Source organism: Balearica regulorum, chromosome 3, assembly GCF_011004875.1.
Source record: "Balearica regulorum gibbericeps isolate bBalReg1 chromosome 3, bBalReg1.pri, whole genome shotgun sequence".
NCBI classification, from domain to species: domain Eukaryota; kingdom Metazoa; phylum Chordata; class Aves; order Gruiformes; family Gruidae; genus Balearica; species Balearica regulorum.
Genome location: NC_046186.1, coordinates 20,267,897 through 20,287,613, shown reverse-complemented (window position 1 = coordinate 20,287,613; position 19,717 = coordinate 20,267,897). Strand labels below are relative to the sequence as shown.

Sequence of the window (19,717 nt, the reverse complement as noted above, 5' to 3'; positions counted from 1 at the left end):
GATTGTTGGTATATCCATGCTGATACAACCATCTGGTGTAACACATGATCTCTAGTGCCAGCCTACATTCCTGGCTTACCATAGAATAAACCTGTCCATTTTTACCTTACATAGATTAGGACTCTTGGGAAAGCTGCTCTCTCAGCAGCCCTTTGTCGTCTATGACATGCTGCCCTGCTTTGGTTAGGACTTCTGAGAAAGCTGATGAGTTGTGAGAAAAGGCTGTATGAAAGTCTATGGGGAAAAGCCACATATGATAAACATAAAATTGCAGACAGAGATAATACTGTTGCGGTGGGAAGCATTAGCAGCTCAAGAACTCAATAGGGAAATGACACCAAAATGCAAAGGTATAAAATCCTAATGTGATAAATGGAGCTGGAAGATGACAACTCTACAACTCTGTTCCAAGCAGCACAGAGGACAACCCTTCCCCAGTCTACTGACACCTTCCTAGTCAGCAAAATTCAGTTCAGGTGTCTTACCAGACATGGGGAATACACTCATGCTAGACCAGTAGCCCGTTAAATTTTTGCCTATATCCTGCTTGCAGAGTCTCTTTGCACATTTCAAAAGATACCTGAACTGACTAGCACAGACAGACACAAGCCACTGCTTTTTCCCACATACCCTCCTCGCTTGCAGCTCTCAGATTATTATAAATACCTTGTTTGTGACAACAGGAAGATACTTGTCTGCAACACACTTGCTCCCTACCTCCACTTGCTAGGCTTCCCCATTCTCTACCAACCTCAGCCAGTCATCACAACACTGCAACCTGTTCACCTTCCTTTTTTACAGCGCCCCTTACATTCAGTACTCTTTCCAGGACAATTCACCCAAAATGTCATTCTTTTTTGGCTATGTGGGAAAGTTACAGCAGACAAACAATAAACTAGTAGGGACAAATTAATTTTTAAGACTTTCATATAACACTCTTTGGGGATGCATGGGTGCTCCCTTTGCTGTAAGGACAGAACTGATGCTGATCACCACTCAGAAAAATTCACAAAACCCAGAAGTGAAATATTCATAAAACTTGTCATCTGAAAATAATTTGCTACATACAAGTGTAAAGAACAACACCCTCCCAACTGAACAGTAAAGTGGTTTTCAAACACTAAATAGTAAAACTCTCATTATCCTTCCCAGCAGACGTTATCCCACCACGTGTAAAACAGAACCGACTCAGCCCCTGTCATGGGTAATACCAGAAGCGCTCAAGGTACTTACTCTCCAGTTCTGGTGGGTTTTAAGTCAGCTCATAAGGCTGTCATACAGGCCTGGCAGCAAAATTAAGTTGCTCTTATTCCAGGTTCCACAATGTCTTTCCTGTGATAGGAATCCTTGAGATTAAGCTCCCAATCCAAAATCACACCCTCCTGTGGTTATTAGAGAAAATAAATTGAGCACAGCTGACTGAAATTATTCTGATTCAATTATTTCATGAACACTTCAACTAACCACATTTATCAGCCTCCTAAACTCATAAATCATAGCAATCTCTGTTGGGAAATTCGAAATTGATGTGGCCCCGCCTGAATCAGAGAAGGCAGTAGGTATCTGACAGCCTTGAGGAGCAGCCTTGTGTGAGTTGATTGGAATTTCTAGCAGTATTAATCTTAATAACCTCAGGTAGCTTCCTCCCCGCAGCCTATGTGTTTCTGCACAAGCAGTGAGGGAGGGAGCACTGCAACAATTACTCCCTCTTTTTCTCCAGCTGACTCTGTTTTCTGATGAATATGAACACATCAGTCATGCTCAGCCTTCATCCACAGCTCTTCTCAGCCCTCAGCAATGACCAGTCCGAAACCTGTAGAATTTAAATTGTGATTTGAGCCTTGAGGTATAGGACACAGGAATAGAAACCAGAATACCTCCCGATACAGCAGCATGAAGAGACTTAAAAAACAAAAGCAGCTTTTCCTTCTGTCTTACAAGAAGTGCCTACGAACTGCAACAGAAAATTGTACAGCATTTAGCCAAGTCATTCAAACAATAGACTGAAGATATTCAAACTGTATTAACACTGAAACAGATGATTAAAACACAGATCAGAAATATGCATCTATCTAGGAAACTGAATCCAAGTAACTGTCACTCACATCTAACAGGATGGTCAGAACAGTTGTTGAAGCTCTCTGGTATTTGCTTTGCAAAGGATTAAACAGCTCCCATTGTGATGAAGCTTCTAACAGACTTTCCAATAATAATGTATCTACCAGATTTCTCCCATTTTACCCAGACTGACTTATAGCAAAAAGCAACAGTATCAAAGTATCTATGGCTCCATCTACCTACCAGCTGCTATCAGCAGACCTGCACGCACCCAAGGCTAACTCTTTTGTAGTTGCAGATAAACATGTTACACAGTTACTCTCCTAAAGATAAGGAAACATTCTTAAAATTAAGAAGATGCTTTCCTGTTTGTGCTCATATATCACTATCCTGAGTAGCTGGAAGCCTTTTTTGGAAGCAGTTTTAGGTAGGTAACTTCAGCTTAAAATACCGTGTATATTGAGACACAGCTGAAAGTACTCGAGGGTTTTACCCCACCAGCTGCATGCTGGAAAACAGATCATTCTTGTTCACAATCTCTGTAAAGTCAAGTTCCAGGTATTCTCTCTGCCCCCCCACCCCAATTTCCAGGCACAGAGTGAAAGGATGGTTCATTACTTACTTTAGCAGAAACTCTTTCCCATTATAAGAAACTAAGAGAGTATGTTTGTTTGTTTTTTCATGTGTGTTTGAAGACAAGTTAAATTTACTGTTATATACTACGTTTCACCCATCCTCTTTGGAAAACAGAGAGGTATAAGGGAAATCATATTAGATTCAATTATAAACATTCAGATTATAATTCTGGCTATTCTGTGTAACACAATGGATAATCCATACTTCTTTTCATGGACGTGATCACATAATTTCTGATATTTGCTAGTATTTTGACTGATGTTTATTAAAAAAAAAACAACCCTAAGTAAAAAAAGGAAAACCAAATAAAACATTCATAATTTGGCTAAAATTTCCTCACTCTGAAACACATTTCCTTGTCCAACTCTATGCACTGCTGTTCCACATAGCTCCAAATATCAATACCATTTCTGCTATTTTCCAGTCTTTCTTGTCTTCTCAGTCCTCCGCAAATTTTTTAGAAACTGGCAGTGGTTCAGAGAATTTGTCTGCCAAGTCTGTTACCACCCCAGGACTCAGCTCATCTAGACTTGTTGATTAGTATGTGGTATCTTTGGGTTTTCCAAGGTTCCCCACACTCTTCTAAATACATTCTGCTTAAAAGCTTTTCCATAGTTCCTCCTGCCAAAATCCTGAACTCGGGGCAGCATCAGAATAAATGGACAATTTGCTGAGAAGGTACATTAGAGGTCCTCCCCACTCAGCCCAGCTGCTTGGCAGCTGTTACTACAGCTCCAGGGCAATAGCAACCCACGTATCTGCCATGCATCTCCACATGGGGAGCCTGGATCCTGGATTCAGTAAGATTCATTCATCTCTTTCTCCCCAAAGCTATCTTCTGTGGTGGAGCACTAAAACTCCTTTATGAAGTTGGGGCTGTTGTAGCACCAAAAGCTGTAGAATCAAAACGGGGGATTTTCTCAAGAATAGCGCAAAATTCTCTTACTGTAAAGTAAGTCAGTGTGGAAGGGAGGATGTGTCTCAGATACTTTATTAATCACATTTAGTATCTTGAGTTGTTCTCACTAGGACACTCCCCTGAAGCCATAAATGGAGATAAACAGTGTCTGCCATAAACAGATGCTTTTGCAGATCTAACTAGCATGACTCAAGAAATCATCCACGTGAAATTTTCTTCCTGCCTCTCAAGATACTGCTCCCTTTTGATTACCCAGTCTGATAACTTTGCACTGAAACAGCCTACAACTGCTCACACGTGCAGTTGCAACCTGATCTCTGAAAAGAATAATGACCAGCTAAAAATACTGACCCTTTAAAACCTACAAGTTCGAACTAGTAACTTACGGATCAACCAAGAACTTGACAGCAATTACCCTGCATGAACCATCTCCAATATCAGAACTAATATGCTGCAATATAAAATGGCAATTCTCTAGAACTGAAATCAGTTAACATAGGGAGATTAACAAGAAAAAAATTGAAGGACCTTTAACATCATAGCCAAAAAAAGGGAAATAAATATTCTTTTTTTTCCCCACTCCTTACCCCTTTATCTTTTTCTTTACTTCATTTACCGCCAATTTCTTCCATCTTTCCTATTTCTGTTTTCCAAACTGATCTTTCCTTGATCTTGTCTTTTTCAATTCACTTTTCACTCTGTATTTGTCAGTCTTCCTTTTACTTTTTCTTCTTTGCTTTTCTCTCCAAGTCTCTGTGTCATTTCCTTCTCACTTCGCTAGCTCCTCACTGACCAATGTGGCAGGTGGAATGAGCAGGAGCAATGTGCAAATTGTTCTGGAGAGTATCTGCGGCTTCACACCCAGCAGCTCCTTTTATGGGAAGGCTAGGCTTTTCTAAAAACTGATTTGCACTTTTCTTTCAGTCACTTCACTTGCTATTCCAGAAATCACAAGCTTTCTGCAGCCTCAGAATGGCATTCATACCACAGGCTCCACAACAAAACTTTTAAGCACTTTCTTCATATCCCCTAGAGAAAGAAAGAAAGAAAGAAGACAAAACAAAAAACCCCCTCGACATCCTCTGTGAAGCCAAACAGCAGCTCTATAGCATTATGAACTTACATCCAAATACTGATCTTAAGAGTTATCATTACCTACCTTTCATTGCTTCAGTTATGTCAAAGGCATACCTACCTCACAGTGTCTTACCATGTCAGATGATACTCTTGAAGGCCACCTCAAACACGCTGCAGAATTTCAGTCTCAAATACTGCAACAGGTTCCAGGCTGTAAGATTTGGGAATGCCGAATGAAAAGACAAACGCAGAACTAATGCTTTCTGTTGTCAGCTGGAAAATACAATAGTCAGGCAGCTTAATTCTTTACAAAGCACAGTTTTAAACTGAGTGTTGAACACAGTGCAGATCATATGGCTTCTTATTTCCACTCACCTTTGAGAAATGAAAAGGTATGAGGTAAGGAGAACTGCTCTAGAGCAACCATCAAGTCTACCTGTGCCATCCAGTACATGTTCTTCATTAATTCTAATGTTGACAAGCAGTTCATTAACTTCATGGGCTTCAGTACAGGTCAGGCTAATTTTAGCGCTGACACCACAGATAAAGTCTAGGTCAGTACTGAGGGGTTTTGCTTTTTGGCATTTAGTGTAGTGTTATTTTTTAATTTGAAGTTAGCACCAGGTTTAGTTCAAGCGAAACAGATTGTTATTTCAAGCTTCTCATTAAATGGCCAAGACTTGTATTGACTTTGGTTAGCTTCATTTACATCATGCTCAAAACCTTTTTTAAAATATTACCAATTCCTTTCTCCTTTAATAATTCACTTTCTGTGGGATAAAAATACTGTATCTCAAGCATTTTTGTAATTCCATACCAGACACAAAATAGACTGGTGACAAAGAAATGATTTTCAGCACCAAATCTGGAATAAAAGAAGCTTTTAGAGGGCGACATTGACAGTCTGACATTTTTGAGGAATACCATAATTCACTTTTTCAAAATTTATTAAAGCTTCTTACCTGTACGCAGTCTGCAAAGAAAGAAAAAATGATTTAAGAGGTGTTTGTTTGAAAACACAACAATTATGTGCTGATACATGACTGTATAAACAGCATTCTCTATGAGACATTGAAACAACCCTGTGCTGTGAGATGAGTTAGACCATGATTTGAATCTCTGAAGCACTGATGGACTCCTTGCTGTACAGAAATCAGCTTGTCTCCACAGTCTTACTACCTTTGCAACAAGGTAGTTTCCAGAAATACTTGTATTCTGTAAGAAATTCATCTGAGACGAGTGTTTTCTGATATCCCTTAACACACACAACTTACAACCAAAGTAAACAGTTGTGAGAGAGGAACATGCAGGAGCAATGTGCTGTCTCAGCACTAGAGACAAAGCTTTAGAGAATAAATTATTTTTAACTTGTATTTTCTACCTTTATTGGCAATTAGCACATGTAAGTGAAGGTAAGTGGTAGTGGAAGGTAAGTGAAGACCAGACAAGCACACAGGGATTCTCTGCCAGTACTCTTTACAGTGTCCAGCAATTCATGGTTCAAAAGTATTTTCTAAGCCAGAGATGGTGCTTTTGTATTTAGCAGCCTTTAATGGATTAATCTTTCAAGTAATGTTAAAGTTTACATGACTGAACCAGTAATGAGATTTTTTTTGTTGTTTCTTTGGGTGTGTGGGGTTTTTTTGGTTTTGGTTTTTGCTTGTTTGTTGGGTTTTTGTTTTTTTTAATCAAAGGGAAGGGGTTGTTAAAGAGGAGTGCCATAGTTCACCTGCATGCCTGTGGAGACCACCTCATTTTGTATGCTTTGAGCCACCACCTGCAGATTCCATTTAATAATCTCTAGTGCTGGTATCAGGAGAGACAGTGAACAATCACTCCCTATTCATCCTCTCCTTCTGCCACTTGTGATTTTATGGACTTTTATCATTCCCTCTCAAACATCTGCCTTTCAGTCTATTTAGTTATCCTCATACAGGTGTTGCATGCTATTCGTCATTCCTGTCACCCTCCTCTCAAATCTTTCCCAGTTTTACTACACAGGGTTTGAGATGGAAGAAACCAGAACTACACATGGTATTCAAGATGCACACATCCCATAGATTTATAAATATGTATTATTTAATGGGTCTACAATGCTTTATTTTCTTCTCTATTTGCTTTCTAGTAATTCCAAACATTTTAATTAAAATTTTTAACCTCTATTAAACTGATGCCTTTAAAGATCCATGAAAACCCTAAGATCTTACTTCCAAGTAATAACCATATATTGGTGGTCCCCAGCACTTACGTAAAATGTTTTCTCCCATATCCGTTACTTCACATTTCCTGCACTGAATTTCATCTACCATTTTATCATCCAGTCACTCTGTGAGGTAAGGCCTTTCCATAATTCTTAAGTCATCTTTACTACTCTGAACAGTATCTGCAAATTTTGCCATCTTTCTATGCAGCCCTTTTTCCAAAAAGGCCATGAGAATACTGTGAAGCACAGGCCTAGGCACAGACCCCTTGCAGACTTCATTAGTGATTTCTTTTGGCCATGAAATGCAAGGATTTATTCCTGCTTCCTATTCCTATCTTTTAACCAGTTATTTAACCATCTTTGAACCTTTCCTGTTACCCTACAGCAGCTTGCTTTCTCTAACAGCCAGGGACAAAATCTTGTCAAAAGCCTTCACTTTCTGAAGGTCATTTCAATATTGCCGCCAGTGCTGTACATGTAGTTCAGATCCTGCTTTACAGACAGCTGAGAATGATTAAAACTTGACCCTTCCTACTCTCTTGATTCTACCGTAATGGGTTTCATTCAAATTTGACCTGCTCCTCCCTTCCTTCCCAGGGTACATCCCCTCTCTTCTTCCCTATTGAGTGATACACACATTTAACAAAACTAAACCAAAAGAAAACATTTGTTGATATTATTTGTTTACAGAGCTTTCCAGCTTGTATAAGCTTACAATATTAAAGGAAATACAGCCACATAAAAATTAGTCTGCAATCTGTCCTGCATTTATTACATGGTAAAAATCAAATCCCACATACTGTTTCGTAATTTCCCCGTCACCTTCACACTGCAAGCCATATACATTAACAGACAATAAAGTTTCATTAGACCTTTATTGCTAATGTGAAGAAAGTTTTAAAGAGCTCTGCTGCATACTAAAGATGTACTGCAGGGTGGGGCTTTTTGGGGGGGAGCAGGGAAGACACACATGACATGACCCAACAAGGTTTTGCATCTGAAGATTGAAAGCTCCCCATATAAAGCTGCAGCCCAAGCAAGGATTTTGATATTCAGACAACTGAAGCACTACTGATTTGGAAATGTAATTTTTCTTACAGTATACAGGTGAATAGCTCATGCCTAATTACAGATTGAGACAATTTGAAATAGCACAAGTGTAAAATCCTAACACAGAAAATCAGACCATCAGAATTTCCAATGAAGCATTCATTCTGGAGCAGACAGGCAGCATCGTAACACAAATACAAACAATAGTACAGATGAATTAATTGGATTACTTCACTCCTACAAATTCTTCCAAACAAGGTCTTTAAGAAAGGCAGAAATAGAATTCAACTTTCATCTTTCCTGGATGTTTTGGCCTATGGCAGTCAGTCATGCTCTCAAAGCGTGTTCTCACAGTAGCAGCTGTGTATACACAACAAATCACATTTGGACATGTTTCGATCCAAGAGCGGGTAAGGACAAGCAGAGGTGAGCAGCAGGCTGTCCCTCAACACTAACACCAATGGTTGCCGTAGCAACGTGAGGAATCACGGGAAGAGGCTGGTATTGATCTTTCCGTCCTGCGTTCTTGCCACTTCTTCAGAGTGGTCTTACACAAAGCTACCACAACCAACATCATCGCACATACCCAGGCTCTGAAGTTAATGGGAAATAATAGCGATGAAAAGGCAACAGGGAATAATTACTGCTGCGGCTAGTCTGAGCACACAAAGAACAGGCAGCAGAATTTTCATCTTAACACAAGCTATGCAAGGGGATGGGGGGGGATGTCAGTACGTCCAGGCATGTTTCACCATGCCTTCCATCTACATTTCAAGTTTTCTGTGCGTTCTCCTGCAGGGCAGCATCTGCTTGTTCTCAGCATTTGTAACAAGAAAGTAACCGATGCCTAAGTCAGGTATTGCAAAGAGTAGGATATAGCAAAGGATGTTTTGTGCTTAGCTGAAAGCCTGCTACATCACATCAGCATGCTGCAGAATGGCACAGAGCCAAAAGGATAAGAAGGAGACACTACTTACAAATATTAAAGAGATTTTTCAGGTTAACAATGGCATAGCTCCAGAGTCCCTCAAAATACACTACAGCACAACTAAGTACTATAAACATGGGATAATACATTACATGAGAATATAAGAGATTTTGGTAAAGACTATTGTGTTTCCAATAACACACAACTCAAAATTGCATTTAGTTTGCAAATTACAGGATAGTACTTTGTTGATACTACCATAAGGCTTAAATGAAAAATATATTTTGAAGGTTTCACCTTCACAATTAACATTTCTTCTTAGGATATGCAAAATGGGAGAAAAAGTGTTTAAAATAGACTGAATTAAGAAAGCCTTTTAAGACCAGTCCCAACTGTATCTATAAATATTGAAGAATGACCAGAATAGTTAGCAGAATGTGGCCCTAGCTAAGAGCAGAAGGGTCTTTATATCAGAAAGATAAAATATTATTCTTGTAAACGAGTAGATCACTTCTGCTACATGCACCCTACATTGTCCCAGTTTTATATCAGCATAATAACACCTCTGTAATCCACTATATTTGCATAAACCTGAAGGAATAAAGCAATAGTATGGAAAGTACTCAATATCTCTGAAACTTTGTGAATTATAAAGACATTAGCCCCTCAAAAAAAAAATCTAACTAGTACAGCTTTCAGAAAATGCATCATAGTTTTCCAAGACAAATACAAAAGACAAATTAAAAGTGTCTATATTAGTACAGATATTCTTAACAAAATTTTAACATTATACTCAATAAAAATAGATCCTGAAAAAAACCTAAACAATACCTACCAATTGTGTACATCAAGATAACAACTCCACCATAATCCAAATAAATTATAACAGTATGTGATATTTAAGAGCTCTGGGAACCCTGTTAATAACAAGTCTCCCATCATAACTCAAAGAAGCAAACAGCCACGGGTCTGCTGCGGACCATTCAACTGCATACACACTATCTTCATGTTCTTCATAGGTAGCTATTACACTGTCCTGAAGGGGCTCTTTAATCCTAAAATTGAAGAGAGAAGGGGGAAAAAAAGAAAAAAAAAAAAAGAAAATACTAAGGATCTGTGAACACACTTGATTTAAAAGACAATATTAAATGTCATTAACATCTAGATACACAATCTCCCATTTAAAGTATAAAAATGCAGTAGTAGGCTCTAAGGAAATATTTTATACCAGATATCTGCACGTACCTATGTTTTAGATAACACAGCAGAGTCAAGTCAATGTTAAAGACCCCATTTGCAGGGACAAAGTACCTCTTATTCTCAGCTTCAGTGCATTTCCAACTCTCTCATACTCTACACGAAGCACCTCTCTCTCCCTAAAGCAAGGTAAGCTCCAGGGTATGATCGAAATGCACTGAAACATACATTTTTATCAACACCTTTTCTCTCACCATGCTCCAAGCCTTCCTTTCCCCCTTTGTTGTTAACTGCATTCTTAAAATAATATAAAATCTTAATAGAAATGTGTAGGCAGGTAAGAAGTTGCAGTCCTTAACATCACAGTTTCTCCTGTGCTGCCATCCTGGACCCATTCTCTCAAGGCTAATGGAAGGGACATAGAGGCACCACTCTGAAGACTTCAATTTTTATCTCCATTCCTAGAGTTATACCAACACTGGATTCTCATCTATTATTGTATACCTCACCTCTTACTCCAACACCCAAGCTCCTGGTCACCTACATCATGACAGACAGATGCTCCTTTGCATTGCAAATATATTAGGAACAGAGTCAGGCTATTCTCTGAAGTCCAAACCACCCAAGAGTCACCGATTGTGCTCTGCTGGCTGAGAACAGCCCGTCTTCCCTCCACTCACAGAGACAGTCCCTCTTCTCAGAGCAATATCGCAGCACGTTATTCTGTAGCTACAGGGTAGGTAAGTTTTCAGAGGATGACCTTAGAGCTCCTTCACCCACAGAGGATCACCTCTGCCTGACAGGAATCAGTCAGCCTTTCAGGAGCATCTCCCTGCCTCCCAGAAACAGCCTTGTATTACAGCTGCAATCCTCCTAACAGAAAGCAAAGCCAAAGAGCCTTGTGAATGCCACTCAATCATTCAAACAGATGCTGCTACTACAGAAATGAAGTGTTGTTATTGGTCGTCTTTGCCCTTTACCACTGCTCTCTGAAAGCATGCGTCTCTATGATCACAAAGCGTATACGGTATCACATTTGAATCACTTGCAGGGTATCGCTGCTCCACCTAGCCAGCCTAACCAGCTGTGAATCTAACATCACAATTTAAATTCAATTGAATTCAATGAATAAACCAAAAAGCAGTCTGATACCGCAGAATAGCTTCAGATATTTAGTTTCAAGGACTTTCATCATTTACTTATGCTATGTTTAAGGTCAACTAACAAAAAAAGGTCATAGCACAAACAAGACGCAGCCCCCGGTTAATCGCAAAGAGCAGGCTTGTTTTGCAGTTCTCCTGAATATGTACTTTGATACAAACCATCTAACAGCAGAGAGCTAATAAACACGCACGCACACAGACACTTCACCTGCAATGTGTTTTTCTAACTTTCTGTTAACTGACATGCCTGGTTAAGTGAAAGTTGGTCATGTCCCTAGACAGCAATGTGCTTCACGCGGTGCTCACCCACTTACCCACAACTCCATTATTCTGAAGGTTTCAAATGTCTCTCCGGATAAGCAGGGGAGTAATGCACGGTGCACATGGCTGTCAAGGGACACGACCGACTTTCAGTTAACCAGGAATCTCAGTTAACCAAAGGCTGGATAAACAAGGACAAATAAGCTTCTAGATTATACTATTTTCAGCATGCTCAGAGTTGTTTCAGTGTTTCATTTAAATAACACAATTCATCTAATTTAATTTACAGAAGTCATAGGGGAATGAGTGTTCAGGAAAGAAGCCTGTAGATGAATGTCTGTTTAGCATTTCCATTTATAACTACAATTTTTAACTGTCTTCTATTGTTGTCTATACACTGCATTTCTTCTTGGGCATGGAAGTAATTTTGTGCCTTCCCAGAAAAAGAAAGCATGCTGTTTCATGTGGTTCTTCAGGCCACATGAGTTCAGTTTTTGGTGGGTTTTTTTGGTTTGTTTTAAATAGCACAGATCAGTAATAACATTATGTATAAACAACTTGTGCATAAGAATGGCATAGCCTCGAGACAGTTATTGAGAATCCAAGAAAATCCTTATAGAAGTGATCACTTGGTGTAAAAGATCTAGATACAAGATAATCAGGGTGGGGAGAAAAAAATTTGTCTCAGAATGACATGTGTTTCAGGAACAATACAGAAGAAGCAAAAGAAACTGTCCACGAGCACCCTTTACAAACACTATGAATGACAACAATTAGCCTTTAAATTATGTAATGGATAATGAGCCCAGAAGGATTCTGCTAGTGGAACAAAGAACAGAATTTATTTTGTGTATGTGAAAGATTGTTCAAAAGAAGTAAAAAAACCAGAAGAAGCAAGGCTGTTTGTGGTGGGTGCTTTTCTTCACAACAGGAATCTCTTGGAGACAGATCACTTTACCCCACGCTAAAAGACTTCCAAGAAAACACCTCAGATTTGTCTGCATTTTGGCTATGTGTGTGCAGTTTTTGGTAATCCAAGAACAGGCTGAGGATATTATTTTTGAACCTATATGAATCTAGGATACTTAGAAATGTTCAGTTTCTGAGTCCCACAACAAACAATTTACTCTCACTGAAATTTTTTGCAGCTTTTACACATTTTTATTCATTAAAGAATCAGCTTAGACTCTTCTAACTCCCCAGAAATTAAATATAATTTGGTTAATGCAGGAAGTTACAGACTTAACAGTTATGACACTGACATTTAAGCAAGGTAACAAATACCTTTTAAATATATATAGAGAGAGTCTATGAAAAAAGATTATTTTGGTCACAGCACATACTAGTGGAACACATACGAAACAATTTGTACTTAAGATGTTTTGTCTATTTAGATATTTTAATTATCCTTCTGTTTTTATCAGTTGCTACAATTTTATTTCTCCTTAACATACAGTAGGTAATTTCAGAGCCTAGCATGTCATAGCACTGATGAGTGTATTTTTTCTAATACTCTATTCATAATGTAGCGGTCATTAAAAGAATAGTGGTATACTTTCAAGTGCATTATTCTTAGCTCAGAAACTTTCCTTTTCATAGTTACCAACTTCTGATGACAATGCCCAGGTTATTTGCTGCCTTAGATGCATAACACCGGACACAGAAGAGGAGAGCATTCAAAATGGACTTGATACTGGGATAGTCAGCAGATATTTGGCAGGTTTTGGAACAGGGAGGAGAGTTCAGGATCTTAAATTTCTTCCCAGTAAGAGAAGTTCAGAATCAGGAAGAGTACTGTACAGAGGTGGATATGAAGTAAACTTTCTTCTATGCTATTTTAATAAATATAATTCGGGTTGTTGCCAAAAGACAGATTTCTGTTTTTACATAAAAGCTGCAGGTTATGGGTGTAAAAACCTAGTTATGCTATAGCTAGTTTAGAGTACCATGAGTGTTAGGCGCTTGGCCTGTCAATCCCTTGATAGGGCAAGTCTGACTAGACTATATTCAATAAGCATACTTGGTAATCACTGGTTATACCTGGCAAGCTTAGCAAACTATTTTCTTTGTTGTCCTAAACCTCCCTGTCCCTTAAAAAGTTGCTTTAGTTTCTCTTTTTCCTGTACTATTTTAAAGACTTGTTCTGGCCAGACTAAAATACACTTTTCTCTCCTTATATATGTTCTTGCATTGTATCAACTGACAAGGTATCAAACTCTTATGTCATCAAGAACATCATAGTAGGAAATGTGTAATCTCCCCCTACATTCTGCATAAACTTAAGACCTGTGCCACAGAGAGCTGAAACCGGACTGCTTTCTCTTTGTCGTCTTATTCACATAGCACGACCCCTACCAGTTTCTCCTATGAAAGGAGAAGAGCTTTCATTTTACTAGATAACTTTGAGGTTAATTGTGTTACAGACTTGAGAGAGAAGCCTGTTAAACCTTGGATAATTGTTTTCATGTAGAGAGCTGTTATTTCCAATTACTTCCCATGCTAACAACCACTTAAGTTTGCAGTGCTTGCGATTCTATTTTGTCACCACAATGTTCAATACGTTTCTGAGAGTCACCAAAATCATTAACTCCTTATCACAGCCAAAATTAAATCCTCTTTAATCTAAAAATTACTATGAAATAGATGTGACTCAAAAGAGCAGCAACATGTACTGCAGTGTCCAAAATGCATCCTGAAAAGCATGCCAGTGGATTCCACAATAAGCCCTGTGGATGCTCTTTCCCATTAACTGCAGAAGAAAACTTAGCAAAACTTCGGTTGTGTTTCTGGTAAGCTTAGACAACACACTACTTTTTCACTCTTAAGGAAAACAGAATTCAAGGATGTTTATACTGGAACACAATTTTTATATGTAATAATTGGCCATTCATGTTATTGTAAACATTTATTTTATTTTTTTTTCTTACTCAAAACCAGCCTTCTGAACTGCTTCTACAGGAAAATGCCATCTTTAAAAACAGGAAATGCATATTTTAGTATAACAGGTTTCATAGTTGTCCTAATATGCAAAATAAATTAAGGAGGATATATCTGCTGATGGGGCTTAAAAAAAGAAATAGCACAGAAAAAACACGTGTTTTTAAAGCAAAATAGTCTAGGAATTGGAAAGTGCTGCTGCACTAGCTTTGGTCCAGCTTCTTACGCATCCAATCAAGTCAAGTCCTGAATACTGACATTCCTCAAAACAGAAACTACTTAAGCTGTTTTAATTAATTGAGTCTCTTGGCTGATGCCATAGCATAATCCTATGATTTTTAGATTTCTCTGAGACATAAATACCACAAGCTAAATATCATCAAAATTAACACTACTGGCAGCTGTGTGAAAATACCCTAAAAGTCTGCTTTACCATGAATGTTTGGCAAATTCTTTTCAAAATATCAATGCTGACAATTCACTCTCCTGAAGTCACAGATGCATATACAAAGGTGCAACGTTAGATCACACAGTTCATACGTGTTATCGTCACACCACAGGATTTACTACTCAAAAAGCTCCAAACCACACAAAGTATCACAAAAAGTAGGAACCACCACCTCCTTTACATGGAATTTTGAAGGAAATCTCTTTCTACAGAGAGGCCAGCCACCACTTTTTCTCTGGTCCATTCCAATTGCTGAAGATGTTCCTACACTTTAAGTCTCATTAAAAACTTCACTATCTCAAAGAGATAGTCTGTACTGGAAGGACCAATCATTCGCATATCTTGGCTTTAAATGCAACATGGTGAGAAGTGCTTGCATTAGATCTCGTTCCGTTTGTATCAAAGGACAGTGTGGCTAACATCTATGGTGAAAAAGATGGAAATGCAAGACCAGGAAAAACACTAAAAAAAGGTATTTTCTAATGTGAATTTTTTGTACAATCTTCAATACTAACAAAGATAAGGATAAGCATAGAACACATTGTCAAAAAACATAGCATGAGGGAGAAGACAGCATACTGACCTTAGCAATCACTTCTCCCAGTGATAACACAGCAGACATCCTAAGCCTGTAAACCTCAAAGACAGCTAAGGGAGCTGGTAGCTCATTCTGCAAAATTAAAGTTTAAGGATGGCTTTCTTTTCAGGACTGATGTACAAGCTCAAAATGGTATTGACCATATAAATCTTTTCATTGGTATGGATACAGAAAAGGCTTTTTCTCTTAAAAAGCAAGTCCTCAATTATCAATTGAGCCTTGTCATGAAGTTCTGGCCATAGAAGTCATGAAGAATGAAAACACTGCTCTAGATGCAGCATGTACCTTGCTATTGGTGCTCCTAAGGTAGCAAATGGTCTTCCCATGCTGCGTATCATCAACATACCAAACAGAGACCTACAGAGTTTAAAATTCAAACCTATAAGGCAAATAAATATAAAGCAATAAGTAAAGAAAAGGAATCCTGACTGGTGAGTAAAGGTGGGCACACTAAGAGCCTGGTAGTTTTTGTTTATTTTTAGAAATAGCAATGTAGAACTAAAATGATGGTCAGGCTGGTTTAACACAATCAAATACAGGCTCACTCACTAACATAAGTATTTGGATGATGAAAGAATGAAGAAAGAACATAAGACACCATCACCTCCCTTTGAGGGAAGTTTTCAGTGCTCTGCAGATATCAAAAAGGGAACTGATAGACACCTTCAGAAGCTTTGGAATTAATGCAACTTCAGGGTTGCAGGGAGTAAGTCCTTGCAACACCAGAGTGCAAAATCATTAAAGAAGGAGAGACCAAGGAGAAGCCTGCCTTAATTGGTTGCATCCATAGATGTGGAATGACCCCATGTTTTAAATGTTTTGTTGAAACTGAGGCATCAAAAAGCACTTCCCGCGATCTTATCCAGGCATGCCAGCTTTGTTTTGGGGATGAAAACTAAATGCGCCCCAAATACTTATCTCATCTGTTCTGTTTTCGTTTTGTATACTTTTTTCCAGCTCCAGATCAAGGTTCTAGAAATTAAGCTAGGAGTACAGCATTTCATTCCCCATCTCTCAGCTTTTTTTTTTTTCCCCCCATCATATTTGAACTGTGCATTAAATTATCCAGACTAGGGACTTGACCAGAATATGTTACAGCTCTCCTCTGGCCACATGCCTATACCTCCCCTCTGTGGACAGCTTGATCCTCTTTTTAGACTACCTACTTTTGACAGAGGCTTTGGGCTTCCCAAACAGAAAGCACTGAAGCCTTTCCTTATTCACTGCAAGAAAACAAATGCAGTTGGCGTATTTCTCCTAGACACATTTCACAAAGGCACCACATGTACAGCTATCATGTTTTGGAACAAACAAAAACACAGTTAGTGAGAAGAAATAAACTCAAGAATAAGGCTGATGGCAAAAGAAAATCCTAAAGGGAAGAATCAGAAGACTCCAAATATGATTCAGAAGGCAGTAAAGGTCCCTGAGCTGCAAATAGTCAGGGGCTAGAAGCATACCCAGGGGAAGTATCATCTCCTTTTCCTGTTTTTATAATCTTTCCTCTCGGCCACTGTCAGAGACACAACACAGGGAGACCTTTGATATGATACAAGGCAGCTGCTCTTATATTTTTATGATTGCTGAGAGAAAACAATAACAATAGCAGTTAAAAAGTATGGAAGATACAGCAAACTAGTTGTTCTGATCTGAATCAGCAGTCAAGAGGAACTGAAGGTCACTCAATTGTGACAAGAGACAGATCCTTGTGCAACAGTCCCAGTTATATTGCTTATGCAAGCATCTTCTGGTCTCCGAGATGAGAGCATGTATACTCCCAAGATGTCAACACATACATGGACAAACACCCAAAACAGAAACCTCCAAGAATAATTCCATAGTAAGAACAGAAAACAGCAACTTTGAGTGGGTAGACTCATGCATAGTTCTACATGGTTGAAGAATGAAAGGTTAGAGTGACATATCACTTGCTTTTGTCTCCAGTCCAGAAATACAATAAAAATTAGAAATTTTACTCCAAAATATACTAAAAATTAATGAGTCTTAAAGACCTCAAAAGTCTCAGCTGTGTAGAATAGTATTACAAGTCAACATTTTTAAAATACAGTGATTTTTGCTAAGTAGAAAAAAAAAAAACCACTTTGTAGATACAGCCGGTACATACTCTTCATTTTTATATTTAATCCAAGGAGTAGTTTTACAAGTTATTTTATTCAGAACATGAAAAATAGGTAGCCCATAAGGAAAGAGCCTTTTTCCTTCTTTCCACTTGCTATTTCAGCCTTCTTTTGAGAGATATTTGGTCACTCGGCCTGAAGGTGACTGGAGAAATTAGTTCTAGACACACCTGCTTTTCCTGAGGTATAGAAGCCACATGTCCTCCAAAACAGGATAAACATGAACCCCATGAAAACATAACACTTTCTTGAAAGTCTAGAACATACCCAAGCAAAAGAACAAACACACGCCCCACCACAATGTACAATAAACCCCTGTGTTTTACAGAAGAGAGAGTACTCATAGAATGGTGCAGCTGACTCTTCAAAGAGGTCTCCAGGAGGGAAATGGGTACTAAAGCCTAAATACTTGGCACTAGTGGTTGACTAACAAGAAATATTCCCAACAGCTGTTATGCCCTGCTTCATTAGTGCGCTCAAAGCTAAACAGACATTTGTGACAGTCATCTGGCAACAGCTCAAGGCTGGTGAGCACCTTGCAAACATCTTTCCAGCTTACCTCATCACAAGGGTGGGGGGGAGGGCAGGGGGAAGAACCACAACAAAACAAGACTTTCACAGTACCAAGCAAATGTTACAAAAGCTAATGTGCTTTCCCAGGTTTTACAGAGAACAGATTATCAGCTTAAAAGCATATTTAAAAAGCAAAGGCAGTATTGATACTCTTGTAGCCTTGTAGGGAACAGGCAAGAGCTCTACATCATTAATATATAAGTCATGATGTGGTTTATAGCCATCCCATAGCCAAAAGAAAAAACGCATTAACTTGTTGTATTGCTTTGCATATTCTTGGTTTCAGAAATTCCTATTCTAGAAATAATCACTTGTGTTTTAATGAGGCAACCTATACTGTCTACAATCAAGAAAAATTCAGAACTCCAGATAACCTACTGTACATCATCTTTTGGAACGCTATTTACTTGCAATGGTATTTATATTAACACGTTCCCACCATATACACACAGGAAACTGTAGTCTCTTTCTCACTTCCATTAATGCTATTTATATTCCATCCAGAACAGAATAAATTGCAGTGCCCAGACAAAGGTAAGGAACCAAAAGGTACATCATATTTAAAATGCTGTAGTATAGTTACATTCTAAAAAGTATGTACTATTGATGTGAGCAACTCTTTAGGTACTTAATTTAATACTTTGATTTTTCAGACACAATCACCTACTGCTTCCAGAGACATTTTGTACATTTAAAATTAACCAGGTCTATACATGGGGTATCATTTTTATTTAATATTAAAAATGGTTTCCAAAGTCCTTTATTGTAAAGCCAAAATGTCAAAACTATTTGGAGTAAAACTACAACTTTATTAATATAATAAAGGTGAAAGAGCAACCTTAAAAATGCAACTAGAGAAGTAATCTAAGCTTTATTTAGAATTTTAACTGAAACATCTAGCAAACACTGCTGAATAACTGGGATCTTTTTTGTAATTTCCTTGTTCCTCATCTCATCTGACTATTCTTCATCTAAAAAGATAGTACAGGAGGATAATCTGCCCATTTCATTGCAGACAGTTGTGTGTATTAAAATAAATTAACAAACATAACAAAGCAACTGCTCAGCGCAGACATGTAGAACATGGATATTCATAGTTGCAAACAGAAAAATATAGACTAAAGCCTGTTAGTCTCAAAATATTGTACATGAGTTTCAGTATCATTATCTTCACTTTTTAAAGGAAGAGTTTGCTGAAGATCACCATGTAAGCTAGTTGCAAAATTAGAAAGCCTCAGCCCACACTAAGTCTATGGAGCTCCCTATATACATATGTATATTCATAAGGAAATACAGAGAGGAAAACAAGCATCAGATATTGCACAATGAAAAAGTTGAAAGCAGACAAAAATGGAGGATGAAAAATTATTATTTTGGCATTTCAGTTAACTCTTTACTAAAAATCTCATCCCTCCAAAATTCACATGCAAAACATGTGATTCTTCACACACTCAAGTGGAACGGTGTTTACAAAAGCTTGCGATAACATGCATTATTCTCTACCAAAAGAGTCAACAACAAACTTCTGTTT

At 38.2% G+C, this 19,717-nt stretch overlaps 1 protein-coding gene across 5 annotated transcripts in view; it reads right to left on the bottom strand.

Moving 5' to 3' along the window:
* EIPR1 (EARP complex and GARP complex interacting protein 1) overlaps positions 1-19,717 on the bottom strand; it is a 115,371-nt gene that overhangs the window by 11,435 nt on the left and 84,219 nt on the right. The window contains exons 9-11 of one of the 5 annotated variants that reach the window (XR_012834390.1): positions 9,707-9,926; positions 4,809-4,963; positions 1,234-4,642 (exon numbers count right to left, since the gene is read on the bottom strand). Coding sequence is in view for 2 of the 5 variants with exons in the window: in XM_075747248.1 (XP_075603363.1) it covers positions 9,752-9,926 (175 nt within the window). In the remaining 3 variants the exon portion in view is untranslated. Of the gene's footprint in view, positions 1-118; positions 4,964-7,638; positions 9,927-19,717 lie in introns of those variants that run through there. The other 4 variants (XR_012834391.1, XR_012834389.1, XM_075747248.1 and 1 more) reach the window with 4 other exon arrangements.